The sequence below is a fragment of the Vicugna pacos genome, chromosome 11, assembly GCF_048564905.1.
Source record: "Vicugna pacos chromosome 11, VicPac4, whole genome shotgun sequence".
Lineage (NCBI taxonomy): Eukaryota > Metazoa > Chordata > Mammalia > Artiodactyla > Camelidae > Vicugna > Vicugna pacos.
The window spans coordinates 48,891,586-48,907,495 of NC_132997.1; the positions used below are offsets into that span (position 1 = coordinate 48,891,586).

General features: G+C 36.8%; 1 protein-coding gene across 2 annotated transcripts in view; it reads right to left on the minus strand.

Annotated features, from left to right (window-relative positions):
• VCL (vinculin) overlaps positions 1-15,910 on the minus strand; it is a 91,847-nt gene that overhangs the window by 52,239 nt on the left and 23,698 nt on the right. For both annotated transcript variants that reach the window (XM_031682310.2, XM_015251710.3), the window contains exon 2: positions 7,420-7,490. In XM_031682310.2, coding sequence (XP_031538170.1) covers positions 7,420-7,490 — 71 coding nt within the window. The remainder of the gene's footprint in view (positions 1-7,419; positions 7,491-15,910) is intronic.

A 15,910-nucleotide genomic window follows, 5' to 3' on the forward strand; every position in this document is an offset into this window, starting at 1 on the left:
TTTAAAGTACCCAGCTCATCAAAGGTATTCAAAGAAATAGAGCTATTTTTACCGGGTTCTTTTGTTTCCACTAAGGAAAGAACAATAAAGATTTTAAATAGATGTGGGAAAAAATTTAAACCTTGAGAACCTCTTAATTTGGGACTGGACCTATATAGGAATAGTCAAGGGAATACTTATGTCTAATTACTTTTAGTGCTACTGTCTGAATTTGCAGAGTAGAGTTGGTGCAGCCAATGGCCTCAGTTCATCTATAAAATAAAGCGGTTGGATTAAATAATGTCTATGATTCTTTTTAAATTTAAAATATTATGACTTTAACTTCTTTGTAGCTTGAATCATAAGACGCTTCTGTACATCACAAATTACATGTGTAAAATTCCTTCTCTGGAAATATTTAGGAAAACTGTAAATTTTTCTCCTCTAAAAGTGGTATAGAGTTCGTACTGCCTGAAAAGAGGTGGGTGGACTACATGACTTCTTGGAAGTCAGATTATGGAAAGAACGTGGACTTGGCAGCCGAGAGATCATCAGTGGGAAACATGTTCTGCCTTGTACATGCTGAACAAACTTGGGTGAGTTAAATTTTGTCAAACCTCAGTTTTCTTATCTATAAAATGAAGTTATTAATACCTAGAGGTTGGTGTTCTCAGAATTACATGAGAAAATGGAAATATGTAAATACCCAGCTCAATAATACATACTCAGTAAATATGAGTTCCCTTGGCCCCTTGAGTTCCTTTCAATCATATGATTGTGACTCCTCTGCGGACAATGGAAACCAAAGTATTACATGTTTAAAGCATTATTTGTTTACTTCTTAATCATGAAGGGCATACAAAGTAGAACGAGGGTTAAATCCCTGCCAAGTTGTTTAGAACTCTTTCTGAAGTTGATAAAATACTCAGAGTTCATTGTTGAGAAGACTCAAGTCTTAAATCATTTTGGTTTGAGGAACTCTGTGAAGAATAGTGGTACTCAATTACGATTAACGTGGCAAGTTTAAAGGTGAACTATTTAAAGTTTGAGTGCTTGCTCTAGGTCAAAAAAGCAACAAGTCAGCTGGCAGATGCGAATGATTATTTTATAGTTATTTGGTCATTTATGCTAAGAGACAAAAATCTTTTCTTAAAATATCAATGGAAAGGATCACAAAAAACTCAAAAAGTATAAAATCACACATCAGCCCCAGTTAAGCAAAGTGCATTGAGCAGTATGTGTGAAGAATTAATACTTTAAAAAGATATTATGGGCATTTTCACGGAGAAGAGTGTTTGAAAATACAAATTTCATCACAAAATATTTTGAGTGTTCAAGATCAAAAGCAAAGAAAAAAGCTCAATATGAGGGCTTGTGATCTAAAAATATGACACTACTTTAAATTAGGTCAAAAGAAACCTAAATTAAGTGTAAGCATGTTTAAATCCCTTTCAAATTTCTTCTTTGTATACGAATATCTGTCAGGGAAAAGTCATACAAATAAAGGCCATAATTGTGCTTAACTAATAAAGTTTAAGGGTTAAAACAAGGCAACTTCCTAGGAAATATGATTAATGACAATCATGTAGATTGCCAATACTACATACACCCTTTCACAAAGTATTTTAGGAACATTCTTTTATCCAATAGGTTTAGACATTATAATATGTTTCAAAAAATAGTCCAAACTGGTGAATCAATCCAAGTTCTGATGATTTCAAGCGAACTGTTCAGGGCAGCACTGAGACAGAGTAGCAACAGCTTACAGTTCTAAATGAAACTCAATTGCCTGCCAACAAACAAACCTCATTATGCCCCTTTTAAGGAGTTCATGCCACAAGCCCACCGTAAGTGAGTGACACCTTTTGATACATTCAAGTATTGAACACCCCTGGATAAGGGCCAAGAACTGTCTTCCTTATCCATTTCAGCTCCATTGCAGAAATAAGAATGAAATTTCACTACATACTGCAATAGCAATTTTTCTGAGGCAAATAAAATGGTTTGCCATAAACTTTTTTTTAACCTATAAGAAATCAATTTTAAGCAAATCCATGCTGACAGAAAAATGAATCTGGTCAGTCTGATATACAGCTTACTCTCCTCCACTAGCACGTATTAGTCATCCTGTATTTGGCCATGAATCTTCCTGAGAAACCATTTTCACCTTATGCACTACTTACTGCTCAAGAACTGCAAAGCTTCTCTGCCACCTAGTTCCAAATACCTGGGCCTGGCTTTCCAGGGCCTTCATCACCTGGCCCGACCTACCTCCCTGAAGCTTAGTTCCTACCCCGCCCACCGGGACCATCCCTCGCCTCACAGCCCACGTGACCGATGCATGCTGTTCCTTTCACCAGGAGTATGGTCCTTTCTCACCACACCTGTCCCCACTTCCCGGAGTCTCCTTTTTCCCTGCACCTGTCCTCCCAAGTCCCACTTCCTATACGAAGCCTCTTTCTACCATTCCTACCTACAGTAATACCACGCTTTCTCTGAATTCCTATTATAGGTAAAGTCAGCCTGTTTTACAGCTCTTCAGTTTGAAACTTCTTAAAGCATTAACAAAAAAAACCTCTCTGCAACAGCAGCTCTCCACCTTAGTTCATCCATGATACACAGAAGGATAAATCTCTCACACATGACGTACTGCCATGGCTGTGCCTGGGATTATGCACAATTTCCAGCCACAATGGCTGTAATTCCACTAACTTCTCCCCTACTAAAGAAAGCCAGTGAATTATAATTATACTTTAATAAAAGTTAAAAAAAAAAAACCTAGTGAGTGGGAATGAGAGGGATATCATTATACATGTGACCTTGAATATACTCCATTTACTTTTTTTTTTTAAGTAAAGCATTGGCAAACTTTGGCACTTTACTACTATTAACAAGCAACATCTTATGAGTGATTATTCATAATAAGAATGATAAGAACCGCTATTTTATACAGCACTTAGCATGCTAGACACATAGAAAGCAATCAATAAATATTTAGTTAACCAATTAGTGTGTCTAGCCCATTAATCAATCAATCACACATAAATATTGCTGCTGCTTCTGCCTAGTGATAATGATTGACAATGATGATACAAAATGCAAACATGGAGCGCAGTGGCTGAATCTCCCTCTGACGGTCTCCAAAGGACTTCTTATAGCATGAGTCTAACCGATATTTCAACAGTTACAGCATGGCGGTGGCACGCCTGAAGTCTATGAAGATCATGGCTGTTTCTATGGCAATCACCATGCAACCCTACTCCTCTTGTGCAATAGTGGGGCTATTACCGCAATCTTGGGTAAAATAAGTAAATTGTAAACTCTATCCCAGTGCACTCAGGGGTCAGATAACTTTTGCTCCACCCAAGAGAAAGCCTTCCTGTGACAATGCAATATTGCTCTATGTTAAAATGGCCCTCACTTTTATAACAAACTGCCCCAGCATTGGAAGTCCCTCATTGACAGTTACAAACCAAATCTATAATCTTTAACTGATATTAAACCATGCTCCAACATTTCAACATGTCCTTAACTGCCAGTCACTCAAATAGACTATGATTTGACTTTGAGACCCTCAAAATCCTGAAAATGTCGTATCTAAATCTGTATCAGATTATTTAGGTATGTATAAATCTATCTACAGACCAAGAGTCTTCTGTTTTCTCTAGCCCTGACAGTCTAACATTCTAGCAGTCTGGGAGACTGATCTAAGAATAAATTTTTTAAACTTATTTTATTCTTTACTGTTACCAAAACAGACCCTATTTAGAAATCCTTGTGAAAGTGGAGACAGAGGAAGCTTCAGTCTATCATGCCTTGGAAACTTCCAAACATCAACCAAACAGCTCAAAAGAATGTCCTACTCAACAGTTCCAAGGATGTCACTAATTGTTTCCATCTGTTTCCCTCTCTGTCCCCTCCCCATCCTAGTCAAGGCATCTACTATTTTCTGCTTCATTTTGCATTCTAAAGAAAAGCATAAAGAGCCATCATGTTTTAAACTGCAGAATATTTCTTGGGCTCCCAAATTTGTTTGCCCCCCAACCACAGCCACATTGTTTTTGTAGTCTAGGCTATTTTCAGGTAGCATTTCAGAGTGTGGCATATTGGTTATGTACATTTTAAACACTGCTCAAGAAGTATTTCAGTCCGTCATAACACAGTGTTTTTCCCTGACTCCTCCTTTTCCTTTCCCCACGGTATGATAAAGGTTAAAATCTCTCAATGTTTTCATTCACTAATGATCCTTACTAAAATCAATGGTTCCAGTAAAAGTTGCACAGTGATGACTTTCTAATTCTGTCATTTAGTCCACATTTATCGGTTAGGATTTCCCTCATCAACTAGTGCTATTACACTATTGTGAAATAAAGTCTGCACAGGAAAGGGAGGATAGTTACCATTTTTTTTTCCCTTGTGATGGGAACTTTTAGGATCTACTCTCTTAGCAACATTCAAATATACAATATAGAATTGTTAACTACGGTCACCATGCTGTATGTTATATCCCCATGACTTATTTATAACTGGAAGTCTGTATCTTTTGATTCTCTTCACCTATTTTGCACATACCCCCACCTCCCGGCTTCTGGCAGCGACCAATCTATTCTCTGTATCTCTGAATTCAGTTTTTTTAAATGTTTTACATACAAGTGAGATCATGCAGTATTTGTCTTTCTCTGACTTATTTCACTTAGCATAATGCCCTCAGGGTCCATCCATGTTGTCACAAATCTTGTTGTCTCAGGATTTCCTTCTTTTCTATGGCTGAATAACATATTTTATACGATGTAGATATGTATATATATCACTTCTCCTTTATCAATTCACCCATTGATGGACACTAAGATTGTTTCCATGTCTTGGCTATTGTACATAGTGCTGTTTCTATGGCAATCACCATAGAACATGGGATGCTGATATTTTTTCAAGGTAAGTGATTCTGGTTTCTTAAGATAAATACCCAGAAGTGGAACTGCTGGGTCATATGATAGTTCTATTTTTAATTTTTTGTTAAACCTCTGGAAAGATAGGATAAATGCTTAACTCTTTTCTTTAAATTTCCCATTATTATGAGAGTAAGGGGTTGGTGTCCTACTTGCTACCAAGGGGGATCAATGAAGTTTTGTTTTGTTTTAAAGTTACCCACTTCTTGGAAAATGTTGTCACAACTAAGGCACTCCTTAATTTTTCTAAGTCCCCAAGGAAGCCTGTGAGAGAGCACATCACATATTTTAAGGGTCTATATCTGGGAATAAGCAGAAATGAGTTTCCTGAAGAAATTCAGTTACCTATCAAATGATATTCATAGACACGAATGTGAAGGGTTGGAAGGAACTTTTTATAGGATCATTGAGTCCTACTTCCTCCCTGATGTTGAAACTCCCTGTATTCTATCTCACCATCCTCTGTACCTTCCAGGGGGTGAGGGGCAGATGGGTACAAGCTGGAGCTGTGTTTTTAATGTACAGTAAATACAAGTTTAACTATAATACATTTAGCTGACAGCATAGGATTCTTAATATTACCACACTGATGAAATGGCATGTAAACAAAGTAGGCTCCTACTGGTTAAGGCTGGGAAAAAAGAAACCTTGGCGACCACCAGGTCCAACAAAGGCAAGTTTAAAAAGATATTCCCACAAAACAGGCTCTACCAAAAACAGATGCTTCTGGTACCTTACTTCCTGACACATGAACATTTTGCAGAATAACAGAAACAGTTCTGTAGAAGCACCCACTCAAGTAAGTTAGAAATAAGAAGACATCAATATGGGTGAAATTTTGCATCTGTTCTAGGAAAATAATAGAACATAAGGAGGATAAAAATAAAGGAACATTTCTCACTTTATTTAAAATTGTGATATATAACATACATACAGAAAATTGCACAAAACATATGTATAATATAATGAATAATTATAAAACAACAATTCATGTAACACAACAGTTAAATCAAGAAAGAGAACGTTATTGTCACTTTAGAAGTCTCGGCACGGCTCTCTCTGCATGTAGCCCTCTTCCTTCTTCCCAGAGGTACCACTACCCAGACTTTTATGGCCCTCATTTCCTTATTCATCTTTATCTTTTAATCAGACAAATAGGCATCCTTAAACAACATAGTTTATTTCTACATGTTTTTGAACTTTAAATAAATAGAACCTACCTACACATCCATCTCTCTGTCATTCACTTCCCTCAATTATTTTTGAGATCCATGCATTCTTTTTCTTCTTAAATTCAGGGGAAATTCATAAAACTAACCATTTTAAAATGAAAAATTCTCATTCCTTTTTATTACTGATTATTATTCCAATTTATGACTATACCATGATTGTTTTTTATCCCTTCTAGTAGCAGACAGACCAGTGGCATCATCGAGAACAATGATGATACCAGTATTTCTGTAAGTGGATCCTAGCGTGCATAGACATAAGGTTCTCTAGGGAACATACTAGAGGGCAGTGAAATTGCCTATCTTCTGCTCTACTAACACCAAACCATTGCCCAAAGTAGCACCAATTTACATTCCTGACAGCGGTGTATGGGAGTTCCAAATGCTCCACATCCTCACCAACAACTGACATCATCAGACTTCTTAATTTAGGAGCTTAAAATAGACCTGTCTGTACTTCTCTGATGACTAATGAGATAGAGCACCTATTCATAGATTTATTGACCATTTGGATTTCCTCTCTTTTGAAGTCCTTTGCCCTTTTTTATTTTTAAACTGAAGAGATTGATTGGCTTGTAGAGGTTCCACCGTTTTTTTGGTCTTATGCCTTTACTTTTACTTAGGACTTGATTGCTATAAAGGATGAGGAACAAATTCATTAATCAAAGACAATATAATCAAGAACCTGAGAAGCTGTGACTAATCAAAACTTGCAGGGTGAGTAACAGCTCAGTGGTAGAGCACCTGCCTAACATACATGAGGTCCTGGGTTCAATCCCCAGTACCTCCATTAAAAAAAAAAAAAACAAAACCTTAGTATCTCTTTTTGCTTTATATAAAATAGGTCAAAATGTCCATAAATTATTTGTAGGACTATTAAGTGATATGTAAATATAACAAGATACTACTGAAATATGTTATAATATACTTTTTGAAAGTTTGTACCCACTATTATCTTTAAGCAAACAGTATTTAGTATACAATCAAGATTCCCACATGCCAAGGTCATAATGTTTCTAAATCCTTTCTATCCTGAAAAACAAAATTCAGAAATCATGGCTTGATTAAAAATTGTATCAAAAATGCCTAACACTGATGAATGAAATCAATAGTAGGAAACCTGAGTGTTGAAAGATGAAAGAATGACATTCCAACTATAAACAGAGCTTTATATCATTTTTTTAATTGCTCCTAAAATCAGTACTTTTCTTTTCTAACAAGAGGATTATTCTGCTTAGCAACAGAAGAATGCTTTAATTACTTACTTAATAAATGCTGGTGGCATATCTCTCTTCAAAATCTGATCCTCAGTGGTTTGAACAGTCTCTTTTCCAACCTACAGAGAAAAAAAGACTCACAATTCAAATATACATTCTCAGACTTTTAAAACTATCACTTAAACATATATGAAACATATACATTACACATAATCTAGCAATGAAGTTTCTGGATTCAAAGAAAGTTTCTGGCTTTTCTGAAATTATCAAGATTGCTCCCATACATGCTTCCATAATACACCTGGATAACAATATGGAGTATAAGCATAATGTATTCATCCTTTTTGAGAGTAATTCATTTGAAAGCATCATCAACTACAATGAGGAAGAAAAAAAAGAAATTCATCATTGAGATACATGTGTGTATTATGTTTAACTGACAAACAGCTACATCACCAAAAGAATACATGAAGTATGCGAATCCAGTTACATAGGCTAAAATATCTATTCGGAAAAAAAATTTATGTTCCTGAATCTGGGAAAGCATGGGAGGTGAAGCAATTATAACTCTGAAACTAGAAACCAAACATATGAATATATACAACTTAACTCGTAATCAGCATGATGCTTCCCCTAATCATAGAGCAACTTAAAAAGAAATAATACATAATGCTAACTGCTGCAATGGAATAGATAGTTTTATATCATGCCAGTGGCAATGCAAACTGGTATATTCTCTATGGGAAATCATTTGCTGGTGTGTACTGAGACATAAAAATGCCACATCTAGGGATGCCACTTATGAGAACATACCCTATAAGCAGTAATGCCAAATGTGGTAATAACAATATTCATAAAAGTATTCACTATCATGTTAGTTACAAAAGCCGAAACATTTTTTAAATAACTTATCCAACAACAAAGAGCAGTTAAGTAAATTAAGATATATAGAGTGAGTACTGTGGAGCCATTAAAATAATGGTTACAAAGACTCAGCACCATGGGAAAATGTTTATTACATTATAATTCATTGAAAAGGAGGAATAAAAAGATAAATATACTATGATTACAACAAATCAAAAAATCATTATGTATAAGGCAAAACACCTTTTGAAAGAATATTTTAAAAAATATATTACCGGTGGTTTTATTAATGCTTGCAGAATTTTTGGGGGAATTTGTTATCTGTATTTCTTGTTTTCTAATTTTCTGAAATGTGAATATACAGTTTTTGTAACTTAAAAAATAATTTTTTTTTAAGTTGTGTGGAGGATATAGCTCAGTGGTAGAATACATGCTTCACATGCAGGAGGTCCTGAGTTCAATTCCGAGGGCTTCCATTAAAAAAAACAAAAAAAGCAGGGGTCGGGGGTATAGCTCAGTGGTAGAGGGCGCACCTGGAGTGCACAATCCCCAATGCCTCCGTTAAGGGGAAAAGTAAAAAAATAATAATAAAATAAATAAAATATATGTAAAAGAAAAAGGAAAAAAATTTAAACTTTCAAGTAATATTAAAATGTTACTCTGGATTATTTAGGTGCAATTACTTCCTACCTAATAATTTTAGTAATTATCTGTCATTTTATATAAACCTTTCCAAAAAGTAACAGCCAAAATTTAAAAAAAAAATCAAAGTATTAAGTCACACTTTGCATGTATGTGCATGTGTATTTATTATACCACAAATGGTACACATACTCACTTCCTTTGACATCATTCCTATGAGAGGCTTGGATGTCAATTTTTCTTTAACTATATCATATTATAAGCTACTCTAGAAGAAGTGAACTTTAATATTTAATATAGAGAATAGTGAAATTCACCCTTTTATCAATAGAACACTATTTAGAAGTGTTAAAGCTTGAATACAAACCACATTTTAATTCAGAAATCTGTGAAATTTTTTAAACCCAGAATGGAAACTGTCTCAGTTCTCCTATTTAACCATTTAACCTTTGCTTGAATTTAAAGAAGAAAAACGAGAAAGAAAATGTCCTAAATGCATAGTAAATCAGTTAAAGTAACCAACACAATAATCTGTTTTCACGGAATACCAGTAAGGCATTAGTTAATGAATACAAGTCTTTTTCTCTCAAGTTAATAGCTCAGAAAAAAGCAAAACACATATACCACTGTGTAATAGCCAGTGCTTCTGTAGACAATAGACTGTCTGTATCATAATAAAAGCCTTTCAAATCAGCAGCTGGTTCTCCAGAGTTTCTCAGATCAAAACATGACAGAATATTTCCAGATGTATTGTTCACTATAGTTTCCAACAAAAATCAACCATTCAAAAAGCTGTGGGCCATGACTTTGTGAAGTAAAAGATGAAGTTCAGCAACAAAGTCACCAGTTCATACTAAGCACAAAGGGCCTAGAAGGATATTCCCATTGAGATACATGGTGATTCCTTTTATTTTACACACATGTGTGCATATAGAGAGGGAGCCAGAGACATACACAGGCGCAGAGAGGGAGGGGGGAAGGGCTGGGGAAGGGGGAAGAGAACCTGTAAGTCAGAGGAAGGGGTGGGGGCTGAGTTCCTCTTATATCTCCTTTCAAAAGTACTCAGTTATTCAGCATTATTAAAAATTTACTGAGTACAACCATAAGCACCAGTCACCTTTCTACGTACCAGGGACAGATCAGGAGTCAAAGTAAGTTTCCTTCCCTCATAGAAGTTATATTCTAGTGAGAGTAGACACAGAGAGACTACACAAGTAAATAAATAAGTAAACAAAAATCATTCCAGATTACTAGTAAGGATGATGCTACAAAGAGTATGGGGCAGGAGTAGAGGAAGCCTACTTTAAAAAGAGTGGACAAAGAAGTAACATTGGAGCTGAGAAGGAACCACTCACGCAAGAGCTGGGAAAGAACCCAGAGAGAGAAGCAAGAAGGCGACCCTAAGGCAAGAAAGTTTGGGTACTCAAGGAACCTTAAGAAGGCCATAATGGCTGAAGTTCAGTGAGGGGGAAGGTGTGTGATGAGGTTGGGTAAGAAGGCAGAGAACCTTGTAGGCCAGGTTAAGGCGTTTGGAACCTTCTCTCAGTACAACAGAAAGCAGGAGTGATAAACAAGAGATTGATATGACCTGATTTTTTTTAAGGTCATTTTGCCTGTTGTAAGGAGAAGTGATCTCAGAGGGCTTGGGGAAGCAGAGTGACCAGTTAGGAGGCTACTGCTGCTGTCCCAGGGAGAGACGGTAGTGGCTTAAAACAAGATGTGAAAGTGGAAATGAAGAATTAGTTTTTTTGGAGGAAGAGCTAATGGGACTTGCTCTTGGGATGGGTAAGGTAGGGGATGGGGAGTGGACTGAGGGAAAGAAAAATAAAAAATGGCATATAGGTCAACTAAAATGTCTTCAAAGGCAGCAATGCTAGAAGGCTGGTATACGACTAAGATATATCATGAAAAGTAAAACAACCATGAGCACACCAGGCAAAACCACCGAAGCCGTTATTCAAATAGCAATTATTCTGACCCCAGTAGAGGTAATTACTTAAGAATGAATTTTATTTAACTATTTTATGTCTCTTCTATAAGGGTAGGGGTAGGTAAGGAAAGAGAAATAGACAATAAAAACATACTCAAGGGCGACTTATTTTGAAGCTATTTTTAAGCATTAAGTGATGGGCACTAAATCTGATTTATTATCCCAAGCTGCATTCATGACAGTAACCATAATCACTCTGATCTTCAATACACTCAGTCTACAATTAGGTTACGTAAAATGAATGGTCCTGTTTTTAAGGCACAACCCATAAAAAGAGACTATGTAGAATGAAAGCCATATTCACTTGGGAAAGTGGTTTTTGGCAATGCTGTCCAACAGAACTTTCTGTTGTGAGGGAAATGTTCCATTTATGTTCTATTTCATTTGTGTTACCCAATATGGTAGCCATTAGCCACATGTGGCTACCAAGCACTTGAAATGTGGCTAGTACAACTGAGGAACTGAATTGTTACTTTTATTTACTGTAATCTTTAATCTTTTTTATTAAGGCTATTTTTTAATAGCTGTTTTAGGTTTACTGCAAAACTGAGACGATACAGAGATTTCCTGTACACTCTGTGCCCCGGTATCAACAGCCTCCCCCATTGTCAACATCCCCCACTGGCGTGGCACATTTGTTACAACTGATGAACCTACACTGACACATCATAATCACCTCAAATTCACAGTTCATTTTACACTGCACTGTTGGTGTTGTACACTCTTTGCATTTCAATGCGTTCATGATAACAGGTATCCACCACTACAGTAACACAGAGTATCGCCCTAAAAAGCCTGCCCTCTGCCTATCATCCCTCCCCACCCTCAAGCCCCTGGAAACCACTGATCTTTTTACTATCTCCATAATTCTGCCTTTTCCAGAATGTCATATAGTTAGAATCGTACAGTATGTAGCCTTTTCAGATTATCTTCATTCACTTAAATTGAACTGAAATTCCACATGCGGCTAGTGACTACCACACTGGACAGCTCAGGTCTATGGGGCTTTCACTGTCTCCTAAAACTGGTTCTCTCGCCTCTAGACTCCCTTCTTCTAACTCACCCTCCCCACAACTGCCGGATTAACCTTGATTTTTGCCTTTACTACATGGTGTCTTCACAGAAGAAAAGAGCTGGGCTTGGAAAGACAGAAGTAGCTGGGTGGAGAAGAGGAATTAGACAGCCCAAGCACAAAGAAGCGCACAGGCAACGGCTCACAAGTGTTTGAGCACATGGTTGACTAGACAAGAAAAACAGGCTGGTGTGGCTTCAGCAAAGGCAATGAGGCTAGAAAGGGAAGCTGGAGTCAGCCTGGGAAGGGCTTTGTACACCAAGTGAGGGCAGAAAGGATTATGTAACTTAACCTGCCCATTTATTCAAAGGTTGTCATCCTCTGTTCTAGATCTTTTCAATTTAGGATTCCATTACTGAACTTAACAAGTCAAGAATTTCCAAAGAAGCCAGTTTCTAAAGATAGGCAGGACCAGAAAAGCATTGCCTGTGTGTAAACAGTTGGCAAACCCTATCGAAAACAGCCACAGACAAAACTTCTTGTTTTTAAGCCATCAACCAGGAGATGACAGGAAATGAACTTTCCTCCTCTCTCCCCACACTATCAAAACAGAAACAGTTTCTCCTGCACCCGTCTTTTCCAAATAAAAAGAGCAGAACAATTGAGAAAGCAATTCACAAAATGTTCTTTGTTAACTAGTAGGAATCATCGTGGCTGGTGGAGAAACATTACTCCTGGAGGTCAACATTAGTAGGGGGAAGCATATGATTTCCCAGTACAAGCTACAACTTTGCAAACAAGTGGGTCAGTAATAATCGTGACAAATGCTTCTTGAACCTGTGCAAAACCAAGTCATCAAAACACTTGCCTAGTTAAGCCAAACGTTTTTGCTACATACACAGTAAAAGAAAACGCATAGAAATTTGGTGACTTGATTTCTAGTTCCAGTTCAGGTAATAAGTGGCTCTGTGATCTCAAAAAAATCATTTAATTACTCAAATATTTCTTTTATACTATGTGATTCCCTTAGGTGTCTCTTTACTTGTCCACTATAGGTTAACCCAACTCCCTTTTAACTCTCTGATAAAGGAAATTTACCTTTATCTCTTCTACCTTAATTCCTCATTTTCAACCTCAAATTCTTTGGGAGAACAAGACAAAGTATAAAACAACTAATAAATATAAAATTTAAAAGCTCTCACTTCTTGAATATTTTGTCTATTTGTTTAAGATTTTGAGACTAAACTAGATGTCTGATTTTTTAAACCTTAAAATAAATCTTATTCCCTCTGAAAAAAAGACCTATATATTAAAGTATTTTTTTTTAAATGGAGAAAAAAATGACACAGAGATCTTAGTCTTAAGGTCTGAGCAGGTTTTCCAGGTCAGCATTTTAAAACAATCCTTTCAAAGTAATCTAACTTTACAGTAAACACATTTTATTGCTTCCAAACTTTAATCCACTGCTGAAATTCAGATTTGTTGATTCTATTCACTGCTAAAATTATTTCTTTCACTTTCTTCTTTAGAGAATTGCTTCTAACTCATGAGGCCCTTTCATTCAATTCAATTCCATTCATTTCAGTGAACAGGCAGTAAGTGCCAACTACGCCTCTGCTAGGTGGTGGGAAAAGAGATAAGAAATAAAGCATCCTTCCATATATAAACTGAAATAATGGTAGTGAATGAGTAAGAGCCCTGGGGGCATATTTGGGGGGGGGCGGCTTGGCAGGAAGCCCTGTTTCTTCTGAAGAGCTCTTACTTTGTAGTTAATTTTAAAATCTTTTGTTTAATATGTGATTTCAGTTCAAAATTCTGTGTGAGGCCTTTTGTCTTCTGCTGTTGTTATTACTCTGTTTATCACAATCTACTCAACTTGGTTTAGTAATGTAGAGAGATTTGGTTTCTTTCCAGTAAAGAAAGCTTGGTTGGTTCAAGTCACTACCCAGACTAAAAAATATATTAATAGAGATGTCTCCTTTAGCTAGACTAAGTATAAAAAAAACAGTAAGACAAAACACAGCAAGGAGGACTTGTGTCACCGATTTGTACAGTCTAAGTGGTAACTTAGAGCATTATATTAAAAAGGTGGCAGGGAGATGATAATCAACAGAGGCTGTTAATGTATTTAGATAAGAAGATACAAATGATGAAAATGGAAGCCTCACTTACAGTTAAAGTTACAGTGGCCCAAGCCAAGCTACAGGCTCAACTGACTGTGACAAGACAAGAGAGTGTGCATCCATCTGCCTGGTCAGCTTGGTTCAAATCAGTGTTTCTTATGGCATAAGTATTAGGTTGATCAATCCATTATACTGAACAGCCACTCTGATAGGCAGCTGTGTCCAGTACCACACGTGTATTATACAGGGACAATAATGTATGTGACCCAACACCAGCAACACTTTTGACTGTTCCCCTGCAGTGGTTGGTGATGGATTTGTGATCCATCCACTCCCTCACTGGTACCTTCTGTATCACTCACAGAGGACACACCAGAGTTAAGTGTTTAAATGGCAATATATACTAGAAAAACTAGGACTCTCTAACCTACTCTGAGTTCCAACTCACTCACTTTCATTTAATCAAGAACTTAATGAGAAGTTCCTAAGTGGAGGCACTATGTTCAACACTACGTGTGATGGGAATACAAAAATAAATGAGAACTCAGATCTCGCTCTTCAGAGACAAGACTAATGCTTAAATAAGTCATTGTAACAGTGTAACGTATCCTCTAATAGTTACATCCAAACTTCCGCTCTGCATGAGTGAGGAAGGGGAGGTTTCACAGAGGAAAAGGAAGACTGATAAAGAGTTATCCAGGAGTAATGGGATTTAGGGAAGAAAAGGGAGCTTTCCAATAGTGGAGCATCATGCGTGAAGCACAGCCAGTACAGGGGACACAGAGCCACTGGGCTGGAACACGGTACTGGGTGGAGAAGAAGTGTGGAGAGGTAGGAAGTCGGAGGAGCAGAAAGGGACACATCAGGGAGGGCCCTGTAGGCAATGTGCTTATTCGCTAAACAGTGGGAAATTATTTCTTGGTTCTAAGCAAAAGACAGTATTAGGTTTGTAATTCAACAAGAAAAATGCAGCAGCAAGAATGGACTAGAGGGAAGAAAGCTAGGATGACAAGTTCATTTGTTAGTGCATTTATTCAATCAAATATTTATATAACATACCATGTGCCAAGTATTAAGACAGTGATGAAGAAAATACATGTGGCCCCTGACCTCATGGAGCTTAGAGTCTTACTGAAAAATAAACTAAAGATGAGCTAAGGCAGTTTTGTGTGGACATAAATTTTCATTTCTCTTGAGTATATATATCTAAGTGTAGAATTGATGGATCATATGGTAACTCTATATTTAACCATTTGAGAAACAGCTAGACTGTTTTCCAAAGAAGCTGTACCGTTTAACATACCCACCAGCAGTGCGTGAGGTTTCCAATTTCTCGACGTCCTTGCCAATACTTGTCATTATCTGTATTTCTTATTATTATAGCCATCCTAGTGCAGTAGTGTCTCATTGTGGTTTTGAATTGCATGTTCCTGATGGCTAATCATATTGAATAGCTTTTTATGTGCTTCCTGACCATATGTATATCTTCTTTATTCAGACCCTCTACCCATATTTTAATTAGGCAGTGTCTCTTGGAAATACTTTCCCCAGTCCGTGGGTTCTTTTCACTTTCTTGATGATGTCTTTTGCAGTATAAAAGTTTTAAATTTGATGAAGCCCAGTTTATCTCTTTTTTTCTTTTGCTGCTTGTGCTTTTGATACAGTATTTTAGAAGATTTTGCCTAACCAAGGTCACAAAGGTTTACTCCTGTTTTTTAAGAATTTTATAGTTTTAGCTCTTACATTTAGATCCATGACCTGTTTGGTGTTAACTTTTGTGTATGATGTAAGGAAAGGGTTATTATTTTGTTTAAATAGGAGAAAACAAAGCATGTCCATAGACTGAAAGAAAGGAGGTGGGAAACAAGACAGTGACAATAGGGGGGAGGGTATAGCTCAGTGGCAGAC